Source organism: Cervus elaphus, chromosome X (genome assembly GCF_910594005.1).
Source record: "Cervus elaphus chromosome X, mCerEla1.1, whole genome shotgun sequence".
NCBI classification, from domain to species: domain Eukaryota; kingdom Metazoa; phylum Chordata; class Mammalia; order Artiodactyla; family Cervidae; genus Cervus; species Cervus elaphus.
This window is the reverse complement of record NC_057848.1, coordinates 55,551,480-55,572,320: the sequence shown is the minus strand read 5'-3', so window position 1 is coordinate 55,572,320 and position 20,841 is coordinate 55,551,480. Positions and strand designations below refer to the sequence as shown.

Below are 20,841 nucleotides of genomic sequence, written 5' to 3'. Positions count from 1 at the left end.
AGCATGTGAGATGAGTGCAATTGTGTGGTAGTTTGAGCATTCTTTGGCAATGCCTTTCTTTGGGATTGGAGTGAAAACTGACCTTTTCCAGTCCTGTGGCCACTCCTGAGTTCTCCAAATTTGCTGGCATATTGAGTGCAGCACTTTCACAGCATCATCTTTTAGGATTTAAAATAGCTCAACTGGAATTCTTTCACCTCCACTAGCTTTGTTCATAGTGATGCTTCCTAAGGCCCACTTGACTTCACATTCCACGATGTCTGGCTCTAGGTGAATGATCACACCATTGTTATTATCTGGGTCATGAAGATCTTTTTTGTACAGTTCTTCTGTGTATTCTTGCCACCTCTTCTTTATATCTTCTGCTTCTGTTAGGTCCATAACATTTCTGTCCTTTATTGAGCCCATCTTTGCATGAAATGTTCCCTTGGTACCTCTAATTTTCTTGAAGAGATCTCTAGTCTTTCCTATGCTACTCTTTTCCTCTATTTATTTGCATTGATCGATGAGGAAGGCTTTCTTATCTCTCCTTGCTAGTCTTTGGAACTCTGCATTCAAATGGGTATATTTTTCCTTTTCTCCTTTGCTTTTCACAGAGATGAATAGGGCATTTTTTTTTTTCAAGTTTGAGCAGAAACATACCTACAAAGGCCCTGACACCTAGGCTAAATGGTTTTGATTGGCTTGATGCAGTTGTTTCTCTTGTGGGCTTCCAAGCTGAGTGGATGTGGTGGCTATATCCATGGCTGCTCTGCCACAAGGAATACTGCGATCCAGTCTCTTGGGCTAGGCTGGATCTTTGCGTTTAATTACAGCAACATACTAAAAATGGACAGGATTTTTACTTTGTTTATGTTAACCCATCCCATTCCTTTTGTTTCCTTCCTAGTTCTTTTCCCTGGAAGACACTTTTAGAAATCCACATTCTCGGGATGATACCTAGGATGGTGAAGTCCAGAGATTAGTGATGGCTCATCTATTTGTCCCATTACTACTTATGACCTTTTTTTTTTTTAAATTGAAGTATAGTTGATTTCAATGTTGTGTTAGTTTCAGGCATACAGTAAAGTGAGTCAGTTACACATACATGTATAAGCTATTTTTTTTTCAGATTCTTTCCCCTTGTAGTTTATTACAAAATATTGAGTATAGTTCCCTGTGGGTCTATACAGTAGGTCTTCGTTGGTTATCTATTTTACATATATTGATGATAGTATGTATGTGGGCTTTTGGTTTTAATTATTTTTAGTTGTACTGTGTCTTCATTGCTGCATGTGGGCTTTCTCTAGTTGCAGCAAGTGGGGGCTACTCTTTTTTGTGGTGTGCAGGCTTCTCATTGTGGTGGCTTTTCTTGTTGCAGAGCACAGGCTCTAGAGCATGGGCTACAGTAGTTGCAGCTCACAGGCTCTAGAGCACAGGCCCAATCGTTTTGGCACACAGGCTTAGTTGCTTTGTGGCATGTGGAATCTTCCTGGACCAGGGATTGGATCTGTGTCCCATGCATTGGCACTGTGCCTATCCACTGTACTACCAGGGAAGTCCAGACCTTTGGTTTTGAACTACCTAATCTGGGTGAGGAAGCCAGGATCTATTGATGACTCCCAAGGGAGGAAGTCATAAGGTCCCATGGTGGAGATTTTGGCCATGTTAATAACACTAATGATAGCTACTATTTACTGAATGCTTACATGGCACCAGACTATCTGCTAATCTGATCTTTCCAACAACTTTGTGAACTAGGTACCATTATTATCCCCTTCTTTACAGAAGGAGAAACTGAAGGTCAGGGACACTAAGTGACTTGCCCAAGTTTGTATAGCTGGTGAGCCTTGGGGCTTCTGAAGGTTGGTCAGGTTTGGGTTCTGAGTCCTAGTTTGGTCTTTTTAATTTACATAACAGCTTCATCCCCTTTTCTGAAAAATCGTATGCTAAAACCCCTACCTCACATAGTGGCTGTGAGGATAGAATTAGACAACATCCACCAAGTGTCTAATGAGGCTTGGCAGATAGTAAGTGCTTAGTAAATGGTGTGTTCGTACATGTTAAGTCACTTCAGTCATGTCCAACTCTTTGCGACCCTATGGACTGTATCCTGCCAGGCTCCTTTGTCCATGGGATTCTCCAGGCAAGAATACTGGAGTGGGTTGCCATTTCCTTCTCCAGGGGATCTTCCTGACCCAGGGATCGAAGCTGGGGCTCCTGCAGCTACTGCATTCCAAGCAGATTTTGTACTGCTAAGCCACTGGAGAATAGCTGCTCTTATTAGGAACCCGATTCCCAGGTTTGGAGACCGAGTGCCACAGTGGTCTAGATGCTGAGTCACAAATAACGTGCTGGTTTCCCTGAGCTGCCAGAATGCACATCTGTTTATATCTCCTTCATCTGATCAAGCACGTCACATGCTCCAGTGCTAATGCGGGAATGTGTGCCAATTCTATTAGCTTGGGTAAATTGGGCGGGGAGCCCTGGACAATTTAAGGCATTCATGTGATATTCCTATTGGAATTTGTTGTGTGTTTGCGAATTGGTCCTACAAGAATGTCGTTTCTTCAGAAATCCAGTGGTTGATGCAAAAGACCCCAGGCTCTAAAGTGCATTCGGTGATTCTGATTGCAGGTGAGAAAATGTCGCCGGTGCAAAAGACCCTGGGCTCTAAAGTGCATTCGGTGATTCTGATTGCAGGTGAGAAAATGTCGCCTGACATGGGACATGAATGCCTTTCCATATAATAAGTTTGGTCCCTTTGCTGGGCAGCTCCAGGCCTCCAGAGTATTCAGGCCTCTGTCTCACTCCATCAGGAAAAACACGTTCTGTGGCCCGTTTACCTGGTATGAAGGGGGAGAGCCTGTGCCTGGTATGTGAAGAAGAGGGTGTGGGACCCAGTGGGCAGTGGGAAGCCAGAGGAGAGGAGCAGGCCGGAGAAGGCCTGGGCTGCATCTTGAGGATGAAGTGCCGCCTCTGTCTATTATGAGGGCGATTACATGAAGAATCCAGAGAATGACTTTGATTAAGGGTATAAAAGAAAAAAGAAAGAAAAGGCTGTTCTAGTCTGTTATCTAATAGCAGATGAACTCTTAAGGGCGTTCTGGACTGCATGTCTGTGTCCTCTCAAAGTTCATATGCTGAAGCCCTCACCCTCAGTATAAGATTCCTATTGGAATTTGTGAGTGGGGCCTTTGGGGCTAATTAGAAGGCACTTGTCTCCAGATCTATGCACTACCACAGAGAGTAATGCAAATCTAGTACCTGGAGAACTGAGTGGAGACTCATGATCATGTTTTTTTCCTTCAGCATTGAGACTTCACTTAACCAAAAACCTGGAAAAGATACATGACACTGGGCAAAGCAGATTGAATCATTAAAACCTTCTATCACTGACCTCTCCTTCCTTCTTGCTTCTCCTCCCAACTAATCAGATACATCTTTCTTTTGAAAAAAAAATTATTTATTTATTTGGGTGCGCCAGGTCTTGGTTATGGCACACGGGATATTTAGTTGTGGCAAGCAAACTCTTAGTTGTGGCATGTGGGATCTAGTTCCCTGACCAGGAATTGAACCTGGGTCCCCTGCATTGAGAGTCTTAGCCACTGGGCCACCAGGGAAGTCCCCACTTCCCCTATTGCCAAGCCAAACACTTGAGCCTGTCTCTTGCACATTTATACTCCTCACCTCACCAATGAACTGCAGTTCATTCATTTTTTTTCATTCCATACATTGGGCACCTACTCCTATGTGGCAGGTGCTGGGTGAGGTGCTGAGGACAGGCCTGTGAAGCAGTCACGTGTCCTCCCAGACCCACTGCTGTCATCAAGCTCTTCTGCTTCCTGTCCTTCACTCCTGCCACTGCCTCTCTACACACGCCTGCTCCGCTATGGAAACATCTTCTCTTCTCATCTCTGCCAATGTACGCTTCTCACCACCTCTAAAAACCCTATTAAAATGCAGACTTCCCGCACGTGCCCCACACGTTGAAATAGCAAGCAGGAGCCCAGGAGGGTCCGCTTTGCACAGAAGGCTGGAAGATCTGTAGTCAGACACCATCTGTCTAGAGCCTTTGTGTGTGAGCAAAAGAGAAAACTTCCAAAGACTTCACATGTGCCGATTGATTTCATAAAGAGTCATACTGTAGGGATGAGAAACCCAGTTCCCGGCTAGAACAATCCCTGAAGGTGAGAGACATAAAATCAAGCAGAATTTTTGTTATCATGAATTTTCTGTGTGTGTCTTTGGTGGAGTGGGGGGTGGGGACTTCCTCTGTGTATGCAGGTTACACTGATTAACCACAACTTTAGCCGTCTTTGGTATGCCCTATTACTGGCATGAATTGCTTTGGAATAAGTGGATAGGTCTTATCAACAGAATCACATTTAGACTCAGTGATACAAATGTAAATCTGAGATGAAAACCACAGCCTATGATATCCATTCAGCTAATTATGTACTGAGTAGCTACTCTCTGTCAGCCAAGCCTGTCTCTAACTTATGTGGGGCCCCGGGCAAATGTACAAAGGGAGTCCCGCATACTATATGGCTGGAGACTTTCAAGTTAAGCTAACAGTGTTTCATAAAATGTGTTCTGTCCTCCTACTTTGACAAATAAAGCAGATCTTTGTAATGATCTGGAAGTTCAGGTTCAAATTTAAAATTCTTAGGGGACTTGCCTGGAGGTCCAGTGGTTAAAAGTCTGCTTCCAATGCAGGAGGCACAAGTTTGATCCCTGGATGGGGAACTAAGATACCATATACCGAGGGTGGCACGGCCAATAAAATAAAATAAAATTCTTGGATTCTTCAGCATTTCATGCCAAACATGACAGCACAGATGGATCAGTTGCAGGTCCCCAGTCCCCAGCTTGATCTTCTGATTCCCTTTCTTCCATCGCCTGTTATGAATTTTCTCATTCATGTTTTTTTGGTGATCATTTATATAATTCTCTAAAAATGCTTTTAATTTTGAAATAAGTTCAGACTTAAATGCAAAAACCTTTCAAAGAGCTCCTGTATATTCTTCACTTGAGTTTCATTCTTTTAAAAATAGCTATATAGTATTCCACTATAAAGACTTTATTTATTTTTTTTATAAAGACTTTAAAAAGCATTTACCTCTAATTTCCCCATAACACTTAAAGCTTTTACATTTCTTTTCTGTTTTCTGTTATAGAAATTTAAGCAAAATATATACTTTGTGATTTATATTATTCATTGAGTTAAAAAATACAGTCATACTTCAGATTTACATTTTACCAGTGCCTTTTCAATCTGTGGTCCGTAATTTCCAATTGCCTGATTTTCAGAAACAGCTATCACTCCTTACATTTCTAATCAAATTTTCTTATTGAAATTCCTTTCATTCCTCCCAGATTCCTGAAGCCTCTGTTTTCTGCCCTTTTGCAATGTAGGAGAAAATATCCGAGTTCTCCCAAGCCTGCTTCTGCTCAGCTGGGGCACTTAGAGTCAGTCTAGATTCAGGGCTTCACGAGCCTCTGTCCAACTGAGCTGACAGCAGGACTGAAAGTTTAGCTAAAACGACCTACAACTTCTGAATCGGTAACGGGCTGTGTTTATAAGCATCCATTGATGAGTGATCCACCGACACACCCATGAACACACACACACACTCAGGGAGACAGAACATGAGCTAATAAGGCCTGCAGGGCACATCTTTGCTTCAGGTAGCTTTAATGCAAAAATGGATTAGCCACAGATGCTTAATCAGAAGATGCAATGAATGGTAAGCCATTTAACCGAGGGGTTTCTGTCTGCGTTTTGAGCATGTCCCACACTTGCCTTTCCCACCCCAGCTCTTCATTGTAGTACTCAGCGTGCACCATGGAAGTTTGCTCCATTTCCCAGAAGACCATGGGGTTCACAAGTTAATGCTTTGGCCCATTGACTGCTCATAGCTGCATGTCACCAGAACAGGGTTAACCCATAGGATACTTTCTCCTTCAGGACCACGTGACTATCTTGCTGAAAATCGACTCGTTTCTGGCCTGTTGTTTTGTTAACTGGCACCCAACATAACAGGTGCTGAAAACACAACTAGTCCTCGCTACACACTTCTTCCTTCATGAAGGCAAAATATCTAGACGAACAAGAAGGCAGGAGAGACTGTCAGTCTTTTGGAAATCCCTTCCACTCCATCATTCTAAGATTCACTCATGGTTTTCCAGTCCAACAGAATCTCCAGCTTTTTGTACATTTAATCCATATGTTTCTGATGCATGTAGGTTTAAATTACTACAAGGTGGATTTAGAAAAGCAACTCATTGTCAAAGATCCCTCAGGATCCATCTATTTAATTCTACACCAGATGTTTCATTTTCCCAGTAGGAAATAGACTTTGAACTTGGAAAGTTCACATTCTGTTTTCTACTCATCTCTACACTGTGAGAGAATTTTCAAATTGGTCAAGTGAGCCTCTTCTCTCCCAGAGCAATGGAGCATGGTTTACATTGTGTGGGCTGTCAGTGGACTTGTGTTGTGTGGCAGGAAATCTGCTCGGCTTCGAATTCCCCTACATAGTCAGAATGACCTGTGGGAAGTCACACCTTTTGGGGCCCTTTGTTTCCCCCATCAGGAGACAATCACGCCTTGACTACAATATCAGATGATAGAAAAGAGATGTTCAGAATGTTGAGTTGGCTGAAAGAAAGAAAATTACATACTCCCCAAGTGGCCTGCCATCACAGTAATTTGACTTTTTAATTCCATGCAGTGAGTTAGGACCTATGAGATTGAGCCTTAAATTTGATTGTGTCCCATGTGTTCATATAGACTTCTATGGTATTAGAAGAATCCTTAGAGACACCATCTATCCCAACTGCCTACGTGGCCAATAAGATTTTTAGAAGCATCCTAACAGATTGACACAAGGCCTGCGCTTGAATGCTATCTTCCCAGGAGGTTTAGTACTGTCTGACCAGTCTGTTCTTTGTTGAAACCACTTGGTCATTAGCAATATCTTTCTTAAATTAAGCTGGAATTCATGTATGTGTGTGATTTCTGCCCTTGCTCCTCACTGGTCGCTCTGGAGTCACAAAGATTAAGCCTTTGCTTTCATCCACAAGATGGTTCTTCTGATAGTGAAGACAGCTTTCATCATGTCTCCCCTGCTCCAGAGAAAAGTTATTTTCCTTAGCATCCAATTCTACCCCTATCCCAGAAGCTCTTGCTGAGAGGATAAAGGTAAGATTTCAGGGATCTTGGGCTTCCCAGGTGTCTCAGTTGTAAAGAATCTGCCTGTAATGCAGGAGATACAGGAGACTTGGGTTTGATCCCTGGGTTGGGAAGATCCCTTGGAGTAGAAAATGGCAAACCACTCCAGTATTCTTGCCTGGAGAATCCCCATAGACAGAGGAGCCTGGCGGGCTACAGTCCATGGGGTCGCAAAGAGTTGGACATGACTGAGCGCCTGAGCACACAGCAGGGACCTTGACCATGTTCCCTGATCCCCCCAGGAGGAGCTCTGAGATCTCATCCAAACAAGCCTTCATGTCCAGTCCTGAGCCAAGGGGATCAGAAGTTGAGATGCCCAACAGACCCTCCTTCAGCTCTCCCTCAAGTACCCTGAAGGGCCAGGAGGATATTGTGTTAACGACTTGCTATCTGTTTTTATAAATAAAGTTGTTTGGAACACAGCCACACCTTTTTTTTTTTTTTTTTTTTTTTACATAGTGCCTATTGGCACTTTGAGCTATGATGGCAGTTGAATTGTTAAGACAGAGACCCTCTGGTCTTGAAAGCCTTGACTTTTTACTATCTGGCCCTTAACATAAAAACTTTGCTGACCTCTGCTTTAGACCATAACTGACAATTCCACAGGTTATGTGAAAAATCTTGATCCTAAACATGTAATACAGTGACTTTGCTGAAATAAAGGCAAGCAAAAAAATTTTATGGAATAAATACAAGTTAATTCTCCAATTATGTATGTCCTTAAGTTATTACTCATCCAAATATTGTTGACCCATCAAAAGAACACCCAGTTATGCACAATCGTAATTAAATTCAGTCCTCTTTGATATTGTGCTGACTTTCAAAAGTATAAAAGCCATCACTTGACACATTTTCATTGCTTTTGTTATTATAAATCATAGTTGTCAAAGTAAGAGATAGAACAATTTTAATAGTTTGCTGCCTTGACTTATAATTTAAAATTTTTAGACATGTGATATATGGGCCTTTGTTTGTATTCTTTGCTTGTATTCTTGGTCCCCCAAATGTCAGGGGAGCACACAGAGGCTTTGCAATTATATCAAAAATTAGGTGTCAGGAGCCATTTTTTAGTGTATTGGGGCCTTGTGTTCTGAGCAAAGGCTCTGAGAGGTTCTGCCCGCACCTTATGAGTACAGTCAAGCCTGCCCTCTGCAGCCACCCCAGGGCACTGAGAGAGAACCCAGTAGAGTAAAATGTTTCCAGAGTTCATCCATACTTTAACATATATATCAGTACTTCATCCCTTTCTAAGGCAGAATGATATTCCATAGTGTGAATAGATCACATTTTGTTTATCTTTTCATCTGTTGATGGAGATGAGTTCCTTCTACCCTTTGGCTATTGTGAATAATGCTTTGATGAACACAGGTGCACAAATAACTGGTCAAGGCTCTGCTTTCAATTCTCTTGGGTGTATGTATACCTCAGAGTGGAACTGCTGGCTCACAGAGTAACACTATATTAAATCTTTTGCAAAACCACTATGCTGTTTCCCACAGAGGTTGCACCATTTTACATTCTCACCAAGGGTTAAGGAGATGGCTTTGACTAGTCCTGGAAGGAGAGCTGACACTACCCAAGTCACATGTGTCTAGAAAAGGTACTAGCTGGTACTGGTTTTACAGCCAGTTCTCCTTGCTTTGTCTTTATGCTCTTTATAAATCTTGCTGAAAATTAAATGCCCTTTCTCCTTTTATATTTTTATCTAAAATATTTATCTATTTGGCTGCACTAGGCAGCCTCTTAGTTGTGGCATATGGGATATAGTTCCCTGACCAGAGATTGAACTTGGGCCCCCTGCCTTGATAGCATGGAGTCTTAGCCCCTGGACCACCAGGGAAGTCCCGTGCCCCACTTTTTAAAAGCAAGTCTTAGCATGGCAGCCCCACCTTATAAGTCTCACAAACCTCATAAGACTTTGGGGCACCCCCATGGCACCGAGAAAGGAGATCCACCTCTCCAGCTCCACTTGCCCTACTTGGTAGACTTGGACTCCAGGAAGGGGCAGGCCCTGGGTTTGTTCAGCCTTTTGCCTGGCTCCCATTTGGCCCTGGCACCATCAACACCTGAATGAGCCTCTCCCAGGGCCTGGAGCAAAGCCTTCCCAGCCAAGTGTAGCCAGGCAGCCCGAGACAACACCTCCTCCAGCTTTCTGGCCTCCTAATATGCTTTGCATTAAAACACCCATTTTGGCTTTGCCTTTGAGTCAGTTCTCAGGGGAGTAATAAAAGATGAACCCCTAACGTGTGGCCCATGGAGATGTAGTGGACTGAGAAATGACTACAGTTCATTCAATTCAAGCCCTTTTGGCATTTTTCCCACACCCCAGCGTTGCCTCCAGTGTTGTGTGTCCCTCCTCAGAGGGACACCTTGGAGGTTCAAGCTCCTCCGTGATCTGGAGGTGCAATTCCAGCAGACACCTTCCCCTCTCTAGGTCTCAGTTTCCCTATCTGCTGAACAAAGAGGGTATCTGCGAGGAGCACTTCCAACTCTAAGTATCATTCAGTGTTTAATATTCAGAGAGCCTGATTTCAACCAATACATTGGTCATCCACTCTGTGCAATAGAATGGTGGACAATACTTTGGAAGATATTTTCTTTCCTGGGTGAAATGGTATGACATACATGTCTTTCATAATGATACCAATCTCACCTCTTCCAAAACAGTTACACCCTTAAATATGTTGTAGGAGAAGGTTTTCTTTGCAGAATCTTAGTGTGACTTTTTTCTGAGGCAGAACATTGTGTGTTGAGGTTGGTGGGGGGAGTGGGAAATGGGGGTGGGAAATGCTGGAGTGATTAACCAGATAATGAACCCCGTCTGCTTTTAATCAGCCCCTTCCTGTTCTCCCAGACCTCTAAACTTTTAATATTAATGGAAACAGATTTGAATTCTGGAAAGAGCTATTCTGGAAAATAATTGGATATTTACTAGGTGAAAAGTGAAATTGCACAGGCATTTCATAGGCTTTGGTATTTGACAGGTGCCATTTTTCTTTCCAATGTGTTGCATACCTCTGTTTTATAAACCAATATGGATAGTGGCATAAAAAGATTACAGGTTTACATGGTGGTAAGGCCTGGGAATATGTTCAGGGTGGGGAGTGGGTGGGCAGAGAGAGAGAACTTCAGCTGGGGACAAGGCTGAAATGCCTGCATTAGTAGGGCAGAATTATTTGAAGGCGAAGAGTGATATGTCTTTAAAAGAGCCAGAGCCATGCTTAGCAATGGAGGTTGCACCCAGAGAAAGAGAGAGATTTTACTTATGGAACTTACTTACAGAAGCCTGACTCCTTCCAGGAAGGTAATGCCTCCCTTGGCTTCAAAAAGGACTTTGTAGGACTTCACTGGCGGACCAGTGGTTAAGACTCTGCACTTCCACTGCAAGGGACACAGGTTCCATCCTTGGTCAGGGTATCTAAGATCCCACCCCTTCAAAAAACAAAACAATACAAAACACAAAGGACTCTGTAGTTAGAGGGAGCGGAAAAGCACTGGAAGGGAATGGGGAACTTTCCTTAAAACAAAGTGCAGACCCATCCAGGGTTGCAGGCAAGCAGAACAAGGCAGATCTGCTGGGAAGGAAAGGAGGACTGCTGCAAGGGAATGACTCAGTCCCCTTGGGGTCTTTCCCTTAAAGGCCTCAGACTTCAATTGTCACTGCTGTGAGTCATGGACCCCAACTTTTCCCTCCTGCTTTGGCCCTCGTGTGGACACAAGGCCTATTGGGGTAATTCCTCTAGGTAGAGTTGAATCTGGTAGACACTTTTGAAAGATATTTTTCTCTAGGGGAGGGAGAGAACCAAAAGGAAACACCTTACAAAGAATACAGTTCAGTTCAGTCGCTCAGCTCAGTTGTGTCCAACTCTTTGCAACTCCATGAATCGCAGCACACCAGGCCTCCCTGTCCATCACCAACTCCGAGAGTTTACTCAAACTCATGCCCATCGAGTCGGTGATGCCATCCAGCCATCTCATCCTCTGTTGCCCCCTTCTCCTCCTGCCCCCAATCCCTCCCAGCATCAGGGGCTTTTCCAGTGGGTCAGCTCTTCACTTGACGTGGCCAACGTACTGGACTTTCAGCTTCAGCATCAGTCCTTCCAATGAACACCCAGGACTGATCTCCTCTAGGATGGACTGGTTGGATCTCCTGCAGTCCAAGGGACTCTCAAGAGTCTTCTCCAACACCACAGTTCAAAAGCATCAATTTTTCGGCACTCAGCTTTCTTCACAGTCCAACTCTCACATCCATACATGACCACTGGAAAAACCATAGCCTTGACCAGACGGACCTTTGTTGGCAAAGTAATATCTCTGCTTTTTAATATGCAAAGAATACAAGCAGTCCTCAAAACAGGCTTCCCAGTAGATATTTTCCTGAGGCAGCCAGGTGGCGCTAGTGGTAAAAGAACCCGCCTGCCAATGCAGGAGACATAGGAGAGGCAGGTTTGATCCCTGGGTCGGGAAGATTCCCTGGTGGAGGAAATGGCAACCCACTCCAGTATTCACCATCATTCACTCACAGTCCCAGGTAGCTGGTTTATTTTGATGAGAGTCTTGACGTTCTGGGGCCTCATCAGCTTCATGTTAGTCTTCACACGGCAATTGCCATCTTATTTCCACCTGGGAGGTATGTACACCCAGTCATCTTTTCTGTTTTGGTCAAAAAGTGAACAGGCTTGTTCTCAAATCCTTTTTTTTTGTTGTTCTACCTGAAGTCACTGGTTCTGGTCTACAACCTAAAAGATGCTCCTTTGTTTAGCATCAATTGGAGAGATGAGGTGGGTCTTTTATCTGGGAGCTCAATGTTGGTCACAGGGGAGGCTGGCAGAGAAGTCTGGACTGCTCAAGGCAAATGGAACAATGGAGCCTTAGGCCTAGTAACAAAGTAGCATATTTAGGTTTCGAAGGACAGGGAGTGGCTTTGCAGGACTTTATTCATGTCCTTTAAGGAAGACACTCTAGGAGTATCACGGAATTTTCTCAATCATATAAAAAACTTTCTTCTGTGAAGGAGTCTTGGATGGATGGTCATATGTGCCATTCAGCCTTTCAAATTTGTTTAGGTGATTGCTTGAAGCAAAATATTAGAAGTTTTAGCTTCTGCAAGTTCATGAATAATAGAGTGTACTTTCAGCACATCATGAAAATGAGGCCTTTTAGACCAATTTTCTCGCAGATGAGGAAACTGAGGCCAGTATAGGAGAAAGAACTTGTCAACATCACTCCATAATTCACTAACAGAGCCAGGATGAGCTGAGTACCAGGGCAGTGCATTGCCAGGGAAAACTTTGGGGAGCCAAATTAAGGCAATAGAATTAAGCTACCCGGCTCACACAGAGATCCAACCCAGGACCAAGGACAACTTAATATTGCCTTCTAATCCAAGATTCTAAAGGAACTGGTACAGGAGCCCGAGCAAGAAAAGATCCCTTCATTCCCACCAGGATCAGTCCCATCACCTGGTTTCCCTGGTTGAAGCTAAAAGCTAGTCCATGGTGGAAAATTCCTGTTACTTACTCTCCCAATTACTGCTTCCACTCTGCTAAACTTATACCAGACACTGTGTTTGTTCCATAAAATTCACAGAAGGTATGTCTGGAGTGAATTAGGTGGCTGAAGAAAAGGAGAGGGGAAGAGGGAGAGGATGGACTTTCTTGAATCCATGGGCCAGCTCAGCTCAGCTGTAAGCAATACGGCTTATGTTTTGCTTGGGCTCTACATCCTGGGGACTTCTCATCTTCAACAGATTACCCAGAGAGACTTGCTGTTGACCAGACACCCTCCAAGGACCACCTCCCCTAGTTTGCAACTTTCTTGTTCTGCCAAAGCCCCTTTGAAGTTACCACCACCCATTTTATACAGTTAACCTATGTGCTAAGGATTCACTTTGTGGACCATCTATGGCAATTATTTTTATTACAGTGAAATGTGCATAACATAAAATTAACCATTTTAACATGAACAATTCAGTGGCAGTTAGTACCATCATGATGTTTTGTAACTACTACCTCTCAGTTCAGTTCAGTTCAGTCACTCAGTTTTGTCCGACTCTGCGACCCCATGGACTGCAGCACACCAGGCCTCCCTGTCCTTCACCACCTCCTGGAATTTGCTCAGACTCATGTCCATCAAGTCAGTGATGCCATCCAACCATCTCATCCTCTGTCGTCCCCTTCTCCTCCTGCCTTCAATCTTTCCCAGCATCAGGGTCTTTTCCAATGAGTCAGTTCTTTGCATCAGGTGGTCAAAGTATTGGAGTTTCAGCTTCAGCATCAGCTTCAACTACTACCTCTATCTAGTTACAAAACATTTTTGTCACCCCAAAAGAAAATTCCCTAACCATTAACTCCCCATTCCCTTCTTCCCTCAGCCCCTGGCAAATATGAATCTTCAATTCTTGCTCTATTGATTTACCTATCCTGGAGATTTTATATAAGTGGAATCACGTAATATGTGACCTTTGGTGTCTGCCTTCTTTCATGTAGTATAATGTCTTCAAGGTACATCAAAGTTGTAGCATGCATCAGCCCTTCATTCCCTTTTATGGCTGAACAATATTTCACTGTTTGGATATACCACAGTTTGTTTATCTAGTCATCCATTGATGAACCTTTGAGCTATTTCCACCTTTTGGTTATTGCAAATAGCAGTTTATGAATACATGTGTGTATATTTGTTTAAGTAGCTGTTTTCAATTTTGGGGGTATAAATCTAAGAGTGGAATTGCTTGGTCATACGGTAATTCTGCGTTTAACTTTTTGAGGTACTGTGTAGTAAAATTTTAATATCTTTCTGTCTTCTCCTGACCACTTTCTGGGCTCCATGGCCATATTCTCCCACTCCACAGCTGGTGGATGTCAGGGGATATTCATTGGTTTTAAAATTAATCTATTTAATAAAAAATTAACCAAATATAACTTTTCAAGTAAATTTTACTGCAAATTCATCATAAGATGCTTTCAAAATCAAACAGGAAATGATTTTTGGATTGTAGAACAGCATTATCAACAAAAACTTTTCTCACTGTCCAGGATGGTAGCCGTTAGGCACATGTGACTCTTGAGTACTTGACATGATGTGACTAGTGAGCCTAAGGCACTGAATTTTAAATTTAATTTATTTTTTAAATTTAAAATTTAAATAGCCACATGTGCCTAGTGGCTACTACAGTTATAAGCTGCATCCCTCATCTTCTATAGTAGAGCAAAACCCCAAGTAGTAGTTATTTTTCACATTAGTGAAGGGAGATAGCCTTGGATATGCTTTTTAAAAATATTTAGTTATTTATTTGACTGTGCTGGGTCTTAATCATGGCACCAGGATCTTCAGCTGTGGCATGTGGGATCTAGTTCCTTCACCAGGAATCAAACCTGGGCCTCCTGAATTGGGAGCATGGATTTTAGCCACTGAACCACCAAGGAAGTCCCTAAATCTATTTTTCTTTATAGATATCAAGCATAAGTACTCAATGCTGGTAAGGTTAGTACTAAAATGGTATTTTTTAACAGTGCTGGTGGCAGTGTAAATTTCTTTCAACTAAAATTCATTTATTCATACATCCATTCATTTATTCATATTCAGTAAATGTTTTGGTTCGATGCTTCCATGTGTCAGGCACCATAATATGCACTGGAGGACACAGAGATGACCAAAAACATTATCCCTCCCCGCAAAAGCTCGAAGTCAAGCAGCCAGGTAAACACAAAATTGCAATACAATGTGATGAAGGATCTTACATATGTTTTTTTCACTTAATCCTTGCAATAGCCCTAATAGTGAATTAGGTATGATTTCTCTATTTTACAGACAATGAAGCTGTGACTTCGAGAAGTTAATAAATTGAGAAATGTTGCACTGTGAATGCTGTAATTGAGATATATACAAGGTCTACTTCTTGTACAAATAAGGGAGTAATTCATTATGCTTGCAGTGGAAGAAGGGAAATTTTGAGCCGAATTTTGAAGGATGAGCAAGAGATATGCCCAACAACAATCCACTTGGTTCTATGTCTTTAAGTTTTTTTCCACATAATCTGACTCAGTAACTCCATTTAGGAGAACTTATCTCACAGAAATATCCAAAAGTAAGGAGAAAAACCCTATATGAAAAGGGTATACATGTCTCTATTATTTATAATAGTGAATGATTGCTCTGGGTCTTCCCAGTGCACCAGGCCCGAGCACTTGTCAAAAACCACTACAATATTGTAAAGTAATTAGCCTCCAACTAATAAAAATAAATGGAAAAAAAATAAAATAAAATCAATGTAACAAAAAAAATAGTGAATGATTGGAAACCATCTACATGCTTAACAATGAGAGGATAGTTAAATAGATTACAGTCCCTCTACTCTATGGAACATTGATGCTACCAATGAAAAAAATTTAAATGATAATTAAAAAGACTATGTAGCAATATCAAAATTACTTATGGCATGATGTCAAGAGATAAAAGCCAGATACCACACTGTGTATTCATTATGAATACAATTATGGAGACCATGATTACATATGAACAGAGCTACAATGGACACACACACACACACACACACACACACACAGAGTTGCTATCAGGCTGTGGGGATCAGGATAAGGTTACTTTTCTTTATTTTTCAAAGTGTTATTTAATGTTATTTTATCTTTTACTATAAAATAAGGGGACATTTTAAAAGAGACATCAAGCCTGGTTTTAATGTGACTTTTACTTGTTCCAAATAGTCATTTTCACTGGAAAATTTTGAGATTCCTTTGAAAATAGATCAAATATGGAAAATATTGTGTGGTCCCCTCTGTCTTAGCCAACTCAGACTTAGTCTCCAGGCAAGGCAATGAAAAAATAAGTTGAGAATTGTTTTTTTTTTTTTTTGCACATGTTTTAGTGGTCTTGATTTTATCGTGATGCACAACAGAAATCACATTGCTGTCAAATATTTGCTGATGTTTATGAGGCCATGGATTTGGAATAAGAGAGCTAATGAGCGACAGTCATTCCATTTTCAAAATGCCTCTCTCCTGGGACTGAAGTTGGGTTCTAAGTGTATTTATTTTTATTTTATGTGATGACATTAATATAAATCCAAGTCTCAATTTGGTAATGGGCTGCTGCTGACAGACAAATGTGGAAGAGGGAAGGAAGTCTTTGTTGTTCTTAAGTTGTTGGGATGAGATAGCTGTACAAATATAACCTCAAGAATGCTGTCACCTTGGTGCGATGCAGGGTAAGCCCTGGAGGCACAATTTCCGTTTACTAGCCAGACTGTCTCAAGTCTGAGATAAGCAGTACAGAGGTACTATTTTTATACAGGGTTTATTTCTCCTCCAACAAGTAAGGTCGACTATGAGACCCAGCATGACATAGTGGCTAAGGGTTACACAGACCGAGACTTAAATCTTGGCACCTCCATTGGTTGGCTATGTGATCTATGTTTCGGTCTTCTCATCTATAAACAGAGAACAGTAATAGAGGCACTTTATCAAGTTGTTCTAAGGATTATCTGAGACAATACCTAGTGCTTAGCCTAGAATCTGACATTAAGCTGATAGCTTAATAAATGATAACTGCCATTATTAACATGCGTATGATACTGTGCTAAGTAATAGGTCGTTTACTTGTCTTTTTCCTTTACTACATTATAAATTACTTGACATCAGGGGCTCTGTGTGACTTGTTCACCATCATATCCCCTGTCCCTAGCACACAGTTTAGGACTCCATAGTTGCTCAAGAAAAAGTTGTGAATGTTTCATATTCTTATATGAGCTGGTTCGTCAGATGTGGCCACAAGAGGAGACAGAGGAGAGAAATTGGGGAAGCAGAGTTCATAATACTCACAGGTGCTAGACACAGGAGGCTCAGCACACCCCATAGGGCTACTGGGAGAGACACCAGAGTGGTCAGGAGGCAGGAGATAGGAGGGAGGGGAAGGTGGAGGCCTTGGCCCTCATGTTGGAATTTCTGGGGTGGGGGAGGGGTGCTGGTGGGGAGAGTGGGGAAAGGTAAGGCTGGGCAGAGGACTTTCAGAGGGGCTGCTGAGCTAGTTTGAATACTTCGGTGGGCTTTGGGCTATAGGGGTGGTCCCTACCTGTCTGGCACCTGGCCCTGGGGTGATTAAGGCAGAGGAATATTGTCTCCTAGGATGTAAGGGCCAGACAGAGATACCACTTTGGATTGGTTAGTTTGAAGATCAAAGACATAACCCCAGCTGGGTTCTTTCTATCTCTAAGAATGGCTAGCCCCAGAAAGGGCTGTCTCTCCCCAGCCAGAAAAGTTTTTTAAGATGTCAAAACATCTTAGCATACAAGAAATTTAAAATATTTACAATACAGTGGAATTAACTTAATGACTGCCTAGTGAATTTTGGAAATACCAGAAAGCATGAGATGTAGCCCATGCTCTTCAGGAGTATACAGACATTGTGGGTGGGGGCAGAGGGTGCAGGGAGATGTGGACAGGCAGCTAGGGGTTTCAGGGAATAGGAACTCATCGTAAAACTAGAAAAACGCAGGGGACAAGGGTTCAACCCCTGCTCAGGGAACTAAAATCTTGCATGCTGCATAGTGTGGCCAAGATAGAACAGAAAAACAAGTTTTTTAATACTAGTTCCACTTACTGGCTATGTGGCCTTTGGAATGTCAGTCAACCTTTCTGAACCTCAGTTTCCTCAAACTTAAAAATGGGAAGAATAATAATAATGATAATAATAATAAAGTGCTCAAAGTGAATGTCTGTGATGTAAATTTATGTGATAAGTATATACGAATTTATGTGGTAAGTGTATACTTTGTAAACTGAAAAACAGTATACAGAACTAAAGAGGTGTTATTATTCTAAGTATATACTATGCTAGGAATGATAAGTTTTAGACATGTGGGCTTTATTCTCTATAAGAGGTATGAAGTGTTAGTCGCTCAGTTGTGTCCGACTCTGTTACCCCGTGGACTGTAGCTTGCCAGGCTCCTCTGTCCATGAAATTCTCCAGGCAAGAATATTGGAGTGGGTAGTCATTCCCTTCTCGAGGGGATCTTCCCAACCCAGGAATCGAACCCGGGTCTCCTGCATTGCAGGCAGATTCTTTTTTTTTTTTTCAAACTCATAACAGCACTTTTTATTTGAGGCAAAGAAAAGTCTAGCTGAAAGGATTACAGTTCCAAGCAATCAAAACCCCACTGTTAGAGGCACTATTCTGATTTTGTAAATTCAATTTAGAAAAGAGTATTTGGGTTGCATGTTCCCCAGTTCCCCAGACTAGAAGGGCAAAAGAAAACTGAAAAGACTTCTACTAATCTACTGATTCTGCTCTTTGGACCCAACACCAGACTGGCCGAGCCCTCGCTGACCCACCACTGAGGGACACGCGCCAAATTACACTACACATAAGAGAAGTGAGGTGGGAGATGGCAGGTCACCTGGGCAAGGGCAGGTACCTGCAGCTTCAAAACTCCTTGTGAAAGGGGTAATCCCTGTGGGAGGCACGGCTCACCAAGGCACAGGCCCTCCAGGCCCTGTTGTAGCTGAGCAAGGTGTTCATATCCTCCTCGTCCAGTTCAAAGTCAAAGACCTGGAAGTTCTCAGCAATGCGTTCAGGCGTCACTGACTTGGGGATCACGATCAGGTTCCTCTGCATGGGGAATAGGATCAGCACCTGGGCTGTGGTTTTATTGAGCTTGTCTGCAATCGCTTTGATCCTGGGGTCCTCCAGTATGGAAGGGTCCTCAGGCTTGGCCCAGGGCCTGTCGGGAGAGCCAAGGGGACTATAGGCGGTCACCACAATGCCTTTGGAGTTGCAGTACTGGATTAACTTCTCCTGAGTGAGGTATGGGTGGCACTCGATCTGGTTAACCGCCGGCTTGTATTTTAAGCCAGGTTTGTTTAAGATCTTCTCCACTTGGAGACGGTTGAAGTTGGAGACACCAATAGCTTTCACCAGCCCTTCATCCACCAGCCCTTCATCCACCAGCTCTTCCATTGTTGTCCAGGTATCCACTAAATCTTTCTCACTGGGAATCACCTTGCCGTCCTCATCCAATGGGAAGAAGTCTTTCCCAGGCTTGAAGCCCGTGGGCCAGTGGATGAGGTAGAGGTCCAGGTAGTCCAGCTTCAGGTCGCTGAGCGTCTTCTGGCAGGCACCTTTCACCAGGTCCTTGTCGTGATACGTGCACCACAGCTTGCTGACGATGAAGAGGTCCTCACGCTTCACCACCTTCTCCTGCAGCTTTGCCTGGAGGGCCAAACCCACCTCATTCGCATTCTGGTACACATGGACACAGTCAATGTGACGGTACCCATGGTCAATCGCCACCTTCACAGCCTCCGTCACTTTGCCTGGAGGGGACTTCCAGGTGCCCAGCCCCAAGATGGGCATCTTGGCACCGATGTAGAGCATGATGTGGTTGGCCATGACTGCTTGAGCTCTGCTGACTGGGATCAGAGAACCATGCCAGGCAGATTCTATACCAACTGAGCCACCAGGGAAGCCCTTTCAGCCCCTGAACTGTGGTAGAAACACCAAACTGATTTACCTGGAGGATTAGATGGGCAAGTGGATGCATAGATAGGCACAGAAGAGTTAGTTCCAATATTGATTTGATTAATGAGCAAAGGAAAAGCACAAAGCATATGTGTTGTGCGTGTGTGTATGTGTGTGTGTGCATGTATGAGCCTTCCTTAAGTAGAAGCTTCAGAGCTTTGAACCCAATTAGTGATCTGTCATTGTTGTTGGAGTCACTAGATTGGCACCTTGGGTTTGGCACCAAGAGGAGCACATCAAATGGTTCGCCAGTTCATGGCCCATAGAATCCTAAGCTGTGGTAGAAACTATTTTTCTGATATGTTCAGAGAAGAACAAAATATAATGGTTATATGCAAATCAGTCTCTATTTGAGCATAACAGTTTAAAATGCTTGATTCTGTGGGAGAGGAAAAATAATTTTCTCTTTACCCTCCTAGATTCTTGGCTGGGACCCCCGTAATAAAAGATGGATTAACAGGAGAAAAACAAACAGAAGTTTAATAACATGTATACTCTTTGTCTACATGAGAGAGAGCCAGAAATCTGAGTAACTTCCCCCAACGGCCCCAGCTACCACCTTAAAAATTGTCTCCAACTAAGGCAAAAGATTGGGGGTGGGGGGAAGGCCAGCATTGGGAGGTGACCAAGAAAGTACAGTAAACAGGGTAAGATTATTATGCAGATTTAAGCCCGAGCTTTCTCCATTGATGAGAGTTTCTGGGGGGTTTACAGTCATTTTTCTCTTCCTGGTACAGTGATGGAAACACCCTTACAAATGGAGATTTCTCTCATAGATGGAAATGTGTCTTACAAAAGGTTAACTTCTACTTGGTTTTTAGAGCTTTTCCTGTGTCTGCTGAAAAATAATCAGCTCAAAATAATCCCTATGCCAAAGACATATTTAAGGGTGTCAAACTATGCTTGCCTTCAATTCGTTTACTTTTAATTTTCCTTCTTTCTTTGATTAATTGGGTTGTGAAACTATTGTGTTGTAAGACAAACACAGTCTTGGGGTCAGTCAGTTTGGGGTTTAAATCTCAGCTCTGCGTCTTATTAGCTGGATAATGCTGGGGAAGGTCCTTACTGTTCCCGTAGCCCTAATTTCCATCTGAAAA

At 42.8% G+C, this 20,841-nt stretch overlaps 1 protein-coding gene across 1 annotated transcript; it reads right to left on the bottom strand.

The window, feature by feature from the left end:
- Positions 1–18,293: 18,293 nt before the first annotated feature.
- LOC122690726 (aldo-keto reductase family 1 member B1-like) lies at positions 18,294–19,654 on the bottom strand. Its single transcript, XM_043897638.1, has one exon. It carries the CDS (start codon positions 19,613–19,615, stop codon positions 18,650–18,652), a length of 966 nt encoding a protein of 321 aa, XP_043753573.1. The 5' UTR covers positions 19,616–19,654; the 3' UTR covers positions 18,294–18,649.
- Positions 19,655–20,841: the final 1,187 nt, after the last annotated feature.

Coding starts and splice junctions, on each gene's coding strand:
- LOC122690726 (XM_043897638.1), bottom strand. CDS start 19,615: ATGGCCAACCACATCATGCTCTACATCGGTGCCAAGATGCCCATCTTG.